The sequence below is a fragment of the Centroberyx gerrardi genome, chromosome 18, assembly GCF_048128805.1.
Source record: "Centroberyx gerrardi isolate f3 chromosome 18, fCenGer3.hap1.cur.20231027, whole genome shotgun sequence".
NCBI lineage: Eukaryota > Metazoa > Chordata > Actinopteri > Beryciformes > Berycidae > Centroberyx > Centroberyx gerrardi.
In genome coordinates this window covers 16,737,964-16,748,459 of record NC_136014.1, presented here as the reverse complement: position 1 = coordinate 16,748,459, position 10,496 = coordinate 16,737,964, and the positions used below count along the sequence as shown (strand labels likewise).

At 42.0% G+C, this 10,496-nt stretch overlaps 1 protein-coding gene across 1 annotated transcript; it reads left to right on the top strand.

Moving 5' to 3' along the window:
- Nucleotides 1-1,370: 1,370 nt before the first annotated feature.
- Nucleotides 1,371-10,313, top strand: LOC139922021 (methylmalonate-semialdehyde/malonate-semialdehyde dehydrogenase [acylating], mitochondrial-like). Its single transcript, XM_071912456.2, has 12 exons — nucleotides 1,371-1,523; nucleotides 2,638-2,679; nucleotides 2,899-2,973; nucleotides 3,437-3,598; nucleotides 3,820-3,898; nucleotides 6,144-6,446; nucleotides 6,852-6,973; nucleotides 7,289-7,478; nucleotides 7,621-7,802; nucleotides 7,883-8,062; nucleotides 9,137-9,235; nucleotides 9,380-10,313. Exons 1-12 carry the CDS (start codon nucleotides 1,485-1,487, stop codon nucleotides 9,482-9,484), a joined length of 1,578 nt encoding a protein of 525 aa, XP_071768557.2. The 5' UTR covers nucleotides 1,371-1,484; the 3' UTR covers nucleotides 9,485-10,313.
- The last annotated feature ends 183 nt before the right edge of the window (nucleotides 10,314-10,496 follow it).

Below are 10,496 nucleotides of genomic sequence, written 5' to 3'. Positions count from 1 at the left end.
TACATAAAGGCACTTTTGGCTCATTTAGCTCTGACCTGAGGGAGAGATAACAAAAACAATCCTCCTGACTGTAAACAGCATATATGAGATACAATTGATCTATCTGGTGTTTATTGGCAATGATGCTCAGTTCCAAATCCAAACTTTAATTGGATGTCACACTGTTAAAAAGAAGCATGTTAAACTGCCAAATGTGATGTGCAACTGAGCTGGCACCAACTAATCTTATATTTACTGAAACACACATTGGAGAGAGCTTTGAGGTGCAATATTGGTAACATAATATTTAACATACTGTATATTGAACGGTGGCATGGTATTTTGTTACACATCATATGCTAAAACACCAATTTGAGCATTTGAAAGTTGTGTGAGCCACCATCTTTGCCATTTTTAAAGATATAACAGCACTGTTTGGTAATTGGCACAAAGAGAGGAGAGAGAGGAGCTGTGCGCTGTTGGCAGACAGGATGCTTGCATAATCACATCAATCTCCAATTTCTGACACTAGTCTCTCTGAAACTTACAAACAAAAGAGTTTCTTCTTCTTCTTACCTGCATATCTTTAAAATCTGTGATCCCTAGTCTTGGAAGGTAGACACAATTCACATAAATGAGCTTTCTTCCAGTGATGAGGTTCTCCGTGAAACATGCCTGCGATATAAATGGATTAGGGCGTTGAGAACTGAAATACTGACAGCTTGATGGACGCTACTCTGTAACCGCATAGCCTGTATTATCTCAGTTTTAGTCAGGTGAATTAAACTTACTTTATATTGTGGATATCCTATGGATTCAATCCACCCTGCAACGTCATGACAACTCCAGTATAGGAACTCCATGTCGCCTGTGTGTATGTTGCCATGGAAACTGTCACTGCCACTAGGTGTTCGTTACCTTGAGTAGCTAGGTAGAGTTTCCTTGCCCCACAAAAAATGCGTTTAGTCCAGTCGGGAAGGTGTATTAAAAGTGCTGGGTCCTTATGCTGGCAGTACTGGACGTTTTTTAATGCAACATAAACTTGTATTTTTCACACCAAAGTTACTGAGTGGGGGTGTTTTAGGTTGAATAACACAGTTTGACTTTGGACCAATGAAAGATATGTAACGGAGATGAGGCGGGTCTAATCAGTGGTGGTTGGGTCTGCTTTTGTAGAGCAGCCAATCAGCTTCATAAAATTTAGGGCGGCTGGTAATTTGCGCGAATTGATTGGTTCTTAAATTGAGCTTGTCCCGCCCACGCTTAACGGAAACAGAATGCCTACGCGCAGCTTTCACTGATCTACACATCATCTCCACTCGTGCTAATCACTGAAATCGAGACTGTGGAGACGTAGAGGTCGTTTAAAAGCGCAGCATTGGCTTTCACCTCTGTCCGCCGCTCGACTGCATGATTGCTGCTACATAAAGTTCTCTTGCACTCGGGTGTCTTTCGGGTCGGTTCAAGGGCTCCGAAGCAGGAATAGAAACAAGCGAGTTTCAACAATGGCAGCGATTCTCGCCAGGTCCCTAGTGAACAAGAAGGTAAAGCTAATTCGTGCTCTTGTTTTATAGAAACGTTGTTTTGTTAGACGCTGTGTGCAGCTAAAAAGAGCTAACCGAACCTAGCTAACAAAGTCGTTGCCTTCCACACACGTTGCAGACAGTCACCCCTCCTTCTCGCTTGCAGGCATGTAATATTTATGCATGGCCGAAAGTAGTTGGGTAGGTAAGGTTTTATTTGCATCACGTGAACAGGAATTACGAGTCAATTATGCAAACAGACTGCTCCTGTTCCTAGAAATTTCGTTTTTCTCAATTACTTAAACACATAATCCTCGGATGATTATCTACTACCCCATACCATCATTAACTCATTTGCTCACAGCACTATATCATTTCTCTGCTTTTACACAAAATGCAAATGTGAAGCACATTTAGTATTTAGTATTGAAGTATTGATCAAAATGGATTACGCTGCTTTTCGGTTGAATGCATGCATTTATACATATGTTTATAGTGCAAGTCCTTGCATGCAAAATAGTACAACCAACATTCAGTCAACTGAGACACACACACATATTACGTAAGTGATCTGGTATTGTGTAAAATAAATTGACAAATACAATACAAGCTTGCATTACAAGCTTGCATTTTTTGTATTTTACTGTAAAGGTATGCAATGGGAAAACTGAATAAATATTTTTGTTGACTTTTGTGTTTTTGTGGCATAATCTTTGACGGCAAAACTATGCAGTCAGCTACATAGAAAAATGACAATTTGACAGTATTTTCCAGTAGGCTGCTATTGTCTCAATATGGTATAAAGTAAAAGAACACATTTTCAGGGTACATTGTGTCATATTGATGCCAGTAGTTAGCAGTTTGTCTGTCTTGGTTTAAGCAGTGATAAGGGGGACTTTAAATTTGGTGACATTGATTGGATTTGTTGATGGATTAATTTACTTTTGAAACAGGAGTTAAGAGTTAGGGGCTTTTGCAGGTGAAATATAGTTTTGTGCCACACAGTATAAACTGTTGTAGTGTTTGCACTTGCAGTTTTGAGACTGTTGACAATGTTTCAGAAAACGTGTTAAAGCAAATGAGAACTGTAATATGAATTGAAGTTCTCTAATGCCTTGGTCTTATTTTGTTACAGGCCCCTCTCCAGCTGGGCCGCATGTGCTACTCCTCCTCGGTGGTAAGAGCTTTCAGTCATCAGCTTTCATAACTCATCAGTGGATGAATTGTCTGTTGTTCAGCACAGATTGTTTATATTGTATGGAATTTGTTAAAATGATGCATCATATTTGATTATGTATTGATGGATAGATTACATAAATGGCCCTAGTGGTGATGTAACCATAGAGGAAGTGAATTTAATCATTGTAATTTTTGTGTTTCTGTAATAATGCTCCAGCCCACCACCAAGCTGTTCATTGATGGCAAGTTTGTAGAGTCCAACACCTCTGAATGGCTTGACATTCACAACCCTGTAAGTATGCTTGGATGAAGAACTGAACCTAACCCACGCAGCTCCTGCAGTAACGAGATATGTGCTGTATATAATACCAGTGGAACTTTGTAATAGTAACTTGGCATGAAGCTGTAGAGCGGGGGGAGTGAGTCTGGATTTGATCAATTTGAACCCCCTCTACACAGCCAGTTGAACTGAAAATGCATGTTGATGAATTTATGTCTTCCATAAGCCCCACTGGCAATTTCCTTGTCAAGTGTTTGCCTCCAGCAACGCAGCGATGGATGATTATAGAATGCTAAAGCAGCCATCTACTCGCACTCCCCAAACATTTCACATCAACAACAATATCAAAAAATAAAAATTGGGTTATTAATATCGATGGACTAATGCATAGCAATAACACTGATTACTTCCCCTGCTCTCAGTCAAGTGTAATATAACCTGACTGGATTGTCCTGGGCTGTCTCCTGTTCCTCAGGCCACTAATGAGGTGGTGGGACGGGTTCCCAAAGCCACCGAGGGAGAGATGCTGGCAGCGGCGGACTCCTGCTCCAAGGCCTTCCAGTCCTGGTCCGAGACCTCCATCCTCAGCAGGCAGCAGGTCTTCCTTCGTTACCAGCAGCTCATCAAGGATAACATTGTAAGGAAATGTCTCTCTCTCTCTCTCTCTCTCTCTCTCTCTCTCTCACTCATATGCCTCAGACTTTTTTTTTTTTAATTCATCATCGATCAGTGTTTTTCCATTTCCTAGAGAACAAATTGGTGAGCAAGGGAGTAGCTATATGTGTAATGGTTTAAACAATTATTCCTTGCTGATGTCTTGAACTCTTGCTCAGAAGGTTTCCCCCCTTGATATTTCAGAAAGAGCTGGCTAAGCTGATCACACTGGAGCAGGGCAAGACCCTTGCCGATGCTGAGGGAGACGTATTTAGAGGACTGCGTAAGTAAAGCATGGCCCTGGCTCCCAGCTATGCTGTTGGATTGTGAAGGCTGGTGAATGGATGTTGGACATCATATTCCCTTATTGAAACTGTTTGTTTTCTGTTGTCTATAATATTCTTATCTCCCGACGACAAGTCTGTACATTTGTTACTCCTTTTATACCAAAGTTCGATCCTAAGTGGCTTGAGGATGGCCATTATTTTTGCGTAACTGGACACCCCCCAGCATATAAAGGCTTGCATAAATTGATTTTCAAGAAGTCTTCAAAATGCCCAGTTTAATAAAGCAAGGATCATAGAAACGTTAGATGTAACAGTACAATGTGACCATTTTGGTATTTTACTGTTACTGGGTTTTATGCCTTTTTGTAAAGCTCTGCTTTATTTACAAGCTATTCAAACATTATTATTCAGTTCCTCTCAGTGAGACGCGATTGTTGACATCAGCAGATTTGCATCAGTGACAGAGATGTTGACAAATTAAAAAGCCATTGGAACTCCAAAATAAAAAGAAATATATATTTTGCTCACTACAAGATGGAGCTGCCAAAGTATTTTTGTACTCCTTAGTGTAGTGCCCAGTTTTGGGATGCCCAAATCATTTTGGGTTACTAACTTTAACTTATCAGCTGAAGGCCAGGCTGTGTTGGCAGGTGTGGGTTGCCAGCATTGCAGAGATTTACTACAGTGCTGGCAAAGGGACCAACTTGATTTCACAAGACCAAAAAAACTGTTTTCTCCAAGAAATAATAGAAACTGCTCAGATTTTTTTTAAGCTTTGGCCTCCAGAGAAAAAAAGATTTGGCCATGGTACAAACTGGATAATACACTGTAAGGTGTACATTAAATCATGTTGAATAAAACATAGACACCAACATGTATTATCCATTAGTTCACTGTGTAGCTCATCTCTCAGATGCTGCAACTCTTCTGGGCCCTCATTTATCAAGAGTGCGTAAGTACAAATATGCGTGTAAACCATGCGTATGACCATTTCTAAGCAAAGAGTCGGATTTATCAATTTGTGCTTATGCTTGAGAACGTGCGTAAATTTAAGCACAGCTCTGAGCATTCTTACGCACAGCACCAAGCGGTTGAAAATGAAAGACCACCAAGAACGACAGGAACAGACAATCAAATGAATAGGCATTTTCATAATTATTAATATAAAATTCCTTAGGCTTCAGTAGTTGAGACTAAAAGTGCATGTTATACCATTCATATACAATTTCGACAGTGCATATTGTTCAACTATATTATCTAGTCCATTTAAGCATACTGAATTAAATCGACTAATCATCATTTTAATTAGTATGAGTGATGAAATTCAGGATATAGGCAATCATAAAAGGCAACAATAAGACATTGATAGTTGTGTGCGCAAAATGGCTCATCTTGCTTTGATGGATGATTTGGAGCATTATGCATTGCGCATGGAGCGCGTTCTCAGAGAGCACACCAACTTTTTAACTGAAAGCGATGAGGGGCGACTCAGTAGATTTTGCTTTATTGGACCTCTGCCCCACCTTCTTCTTCAGGGAGGACCTGCAGGCTTAGAGAAATATATTCAAATGAAAATTATGTATCACAATCCGGTGTCCGGTCCACATCGGACAGGCTGGTCTCAGTCTGTTCTCCGCCTGTTGCAGCAATGTCCCTCTTGTTGACTATAATTATTTTGGATTCAGGTCAAAACCTTTTTTTTTTTTTCTGCCACTGCTCTGCTGATAAAACTGTTTAATGCCGCCGCTCACACCTGCTGACAGGCTGTATGTTTTCACTTGTTTATCAATCTACCATCGAGTGTTCCAGAAAGTACTTTGTGGTGCCACAACCTCAGTTAGTAATTTTTAATAATTTTAATAATTCAATGTCTGCATCTGTAAATTCTTCCTCCTGCGTTCTTTGTCTGAGCCGTGTTCAGCACAGAAGAGATATCAGTGACATTTCCTGCTGCATTTAAAGGGAAGGTTGTCACAATATATGATCGATTGGGGGCGTAAATTTATGTTAATGAGTGGCTGTGCACGAGTATGATGGTGGTTTAGAACGTGTGGTATTTATCAAGGCAGGTTACTTACAGGTTTGCGTACGCACGTTTGATAAATACCGATTTTTTTTTTTGTACTTATGCACATTCTAAATTTTATTCGTAAGAGAGAATTTAGAACCTTTTCTACGTAATGTTGATAAATGAGGGCCCTGGGGTTTGCCTCACCCTCTCTCCTCCTCTTGGCCCCCTAGAGGTGGTTGAGCACGCCTGCAGCATTACATCCCTCATGCTGGGGGAAACCTTGCCCTCCATCACAAAGGACATGGACACCTACACCTACCGGCTGCCCATCGGTGTGTGCGCCGGCATCGCTCCTTTCAACTTCCCCGCCATGATCCCTCTGTGGATGTACCCCATTGGCATGGTGTGTGGCAACACCTACCTGATGAAACCCTCTGAACGGGTCCCAGGATGCACCATGCTCCTGGCCAAACTGCTCCAGGACTCTGGGGCACCAGATGGCACACTCAACATCATCCACGGCCAGCATGCAGGTGTGTGTGTGTGTGTGTGTGTGTGTGTGTGTGTGTGTGTGTGTGTGTGTGTGTGTGTGTGTGAGACTGCACAACGTTAGCATGAAATATGGAAAGGGGTAGCAAGAAGTGTTTGTTTTTTAAATTGTCTCTTTATTCAGATGCAGATAAATAAGCTGTGTGTGTGTGTGTGTTGAGCAAAAAGCAAGGTCCAGAGATCATTTAAACATTAATGATATACCCTTTGGCAATATGTAGATGGTGGTTTGCATAATGTGTGGCACCTATGTCTTTAAGTAATTCACCAAAATGCTGTAGGCAAGAGAGACCCATTTTAAACTCTGTATCAGTGGCCACTGTGCCTTTAGGGTGCAGTGAAGAAGAAGAGGACTGGATTTACAGTATCCATTTGTATCTCTCATGTAGCGGTGAACTTCATCTGTGACCATCCTGCTATCAAAGCTATCAGCTTTGTGGGCTCCAACCAGGCGGGAGAGTACATCTATGAGCGGGGCTCCAAGAACGGCAAGAGAGTGCAGTCTAACATGGTACATCCAGAACACACAACACTACATTTTAACATCCTTCGGCTAAATATGCTACTTCTGTGTTTGTGATTATCTATCTCTCTGGGTAGAAACGGTTATTTTCCATGATAACCCACACATTACACATGGCGCCCATTGTTACGGACAAAAACATTTGCTCTTGCTGCTTCACCAAGACTAAAGCTTAGTTCTTGGCTGCAAATCCCTGAGGTTTGTTAAATATGTGATTAGCCTTTTTCTGCATCTGTTTGATGTCCTACAACGTATTGCAGAGAAAAATCCTACAGAGCCATGTCCTACATTTTTGCATTTTAGGGTGCCAAGAACCATGGTGTGGTGATGCCTGATGCCAACAAAGAGAACACACTCAACCAGCTGGTGGGCGCTGCCTTTGGGGCGGCTGGTCAGCGTTGTATGGCTCTGTCAACTGCCATTCTTGTGGGCGAGGCTCGTGATTGGCTCCCAGAGCTGGTGGAGCGTTCTAAGGCACTGCGCGTCAATGCAGGTAATTTCAACAGTATCTCTTTGCTAAAATGAATACAGCTTGTTCTCACGGATTTGATATAAAATACTGGGGTGTATGACAACTGTCCTGTGTAAGGGGAAATTATATCCTAATTTTATGTGCGTGTGTGTGTGCCCTGAAGGCGATCAGCCTGGGGCAGACGTGGGCCCCCTGATCTCTCCTGAAGCCAAGACCAGGGTGGATTCTTTGATCCAGAGCGGGGTGGACGAGGGAGCCAAGCTGCTGCTGGATGGCAGAAATGTCAAAGTCAAGGGATTTGAGAATGGAAACTTTGTAGGACCCACCATCCTGGGCAATGTTACGGTGAGACAGGAACTGGAATTGGGTTAGGTTTTGAGTTACCATGAAGCGGTAGGGGAAACTCACTGTGCTGTTCTCCCCAGCCGGACATGACATGCTACAGGGAGGAGATCTTCGGCCCAGTGCTCGTAGTCCTGGAGGCCGAGGATCTCGATGACGCCATCGGTTTGATCAACAAGAACCCCTACGGCAACGGCACCGCCATCTTCACCAGCAACGGAGCCACCGCACGCAAATACACACATGAGGTGGACGTCGGCCAGGTGAGAGACGCCGCCCCGAAGCTATGTAACAGACAAACTAGGTTAAAAGGTGGGGGTGGTGTCAGTTTGAGAATGAGGAAAGAAACACTTGTTATATATCGCTTTATTGGACTGTGATTCAACCAAGTGAGTCAGACGATCTTGTCAGCATCAGAGCCGTCATCTTTCATAACTGGATGTCGGCTAATACATTGGCTTCCCGCTGCCAGGCAGAGCAGAGAGGCTCCAACGGAAATGCTCCGTTTTTGCTCTCTGCCCTTTTCCCTTCTGTCTCCTTTCTTCTCTCCACATTTCTCTCACTCTATCCATAATAATTCATTGTCACTCCTCTCATTCATTCTGTACTGACTATCTTTACTAGGGGTGTAACAATTATCCAATTGGAATCCTTGGGACCGGGCCAGATATACAAGATATGGCTGTACCAATTTAAACATACGAGACTGGGGGGTTATTGGCCGTCTTACGACCAGAAAAACACAATTCGACAGTCAAAATCTCTATCAGTGTTTCTTTTCTTTCGCATCTCTCTTTCTCCCTCCATCCGTGTCACACTCGGCTGTGACTACTCCCCTCCCTTTGTGAATGTGACGGTTGTGAATGTGACTGCAGTTTCTGCTGAGTTTACGTCACATGAAGTGGGGAATAGTCAGTGGAGTGACTTGATGGCTCAAAGCAGTGACTTGGAAGTGTTCATGAAAGTGATGCATTTAATACAGATTTTCTACCCCAGTTTGCTCATTCCATTTGCTTTTTTTTTTTTTTAAATGTTCATCCTTTGAATCAAAGTTACTCTTGGAATAATTTTGTGGTGCCATTAACTTGACCTAAAGAGCTTTTCATATATTCTTATATAAAAAAAGAAATACTAGAAATAGGCTCTTAAACACTTGTTTTTTTTTCCCCAAAAAATTCTGGGGGAGTATGTCCACTGAACCCCACTAGCTATAATGTGTCTTCAGGTTTTTGTCACATTTTGACCCCAGATGTGTTTGCATTCCTGTAGTAATTATGCATCATAACTTCTTGATATTATGGTGACTTATCATGTGTGTTTATGTTTTTTTTGTACAGATTGGCGTGAACGTGCCCATCCCCGTCCCCCTGCCCATGTTCTCCTTCACCGGCTCCAGAGGCTCATTCAGAGGAGACACCAACTTCTATGGCAAGCAGGTAAATAAGAAACAAGCTGCATCACGTGTTACAACATCGAATACTACGCATCAAAACAAAATACTTTCACAATACAGACACACTCCCCTGTAGAAATGTTCTGGGTGGCTGCCTGTCACAGTAGTTGTCTCTTTCTATCACCAGGGCATCCAGTTCTACACTCAGATCAAGACGGTGACATCACAGTGGAAGGCTGAGGATGCCACCCTGACGAGCCCAGCTGTTACCATGCCAACCATGGGACGCTAAATTGACAGGAGTGCACCAAGAATAGATGTGTGATTACATCCAGCATAACCTTCAGTGACTACTGATATGCCTTAATATTTAAGAAGGAGCCTGAGGGGGGTTATCGATAAAGGTTGCAAGTCTGTTACCGTTTAGAAATATTTTTACAGGATTATTAGTCGGTGGTTCTGCTACTTTGAACAACCTGGACGATGTTGCACAAACAAGTTGTCCATTTCAAATATAAGCCACATGCTACCTCTTCTCACAAGAAGGGGGAGATAAACTGAATTGATGCAATGAATGATGCTGTCACAGAGTCTCCAAGGGGGTTGTATTTTCTACCATCATGTTCCTTATGTTAATTTTCTGTACTGACTAGAAAGACCATGGTCTAGTCGGTCATTTCTTTGATCCCCTGTGAACTCTGCCTTCACCTTTCTCAAAACCTATAGGAGGAATCAAGCAAAGGATGTAGGATTCTGCCTCAGAGAAATCAAAGCTCTTCCAATGTTCTTCTATCAGTTTCTGCTGTTTTTTTCCACTTGCCCTGTGTATCAGCATTGTGTAGATATTTGAAAAGGAGATAAATTGAACAAATGCTACATGTTTCATCATCATTTTATAACACTCCAGTGAAATTTAAATTACGGTTCCAGCTGTTGTACTCAAACTGTTTGTCCTGTACTGTCCAGTGTCTGGTTTAGAGTGTGTTTAGTGTGTGTTTGAATTTGATAGGTTCACAGTTTGCTCTGTAGTATCACAGTGATGCTTTCTTTTTCTGGCCGTGTATGGTAGAGAATTTGTATTGCATTGTGTTACATGTGATAAAACCTGACACTTGATATTATTTTGAATCGTTATCGTGAAATTCCTTGGAATAAGTTGTTTGTAGCTGCACCATAGTTATTTGTTAGACACCTTTCGATCCAAAGTATCTAAGAAACTTTGTCTCCTTGACTGTTACCTAAATAGTTTTAAGGTCTTGAGGCCACCAAATAAGATGTGGCTCTAAGAAGAAGCAGATTACAGA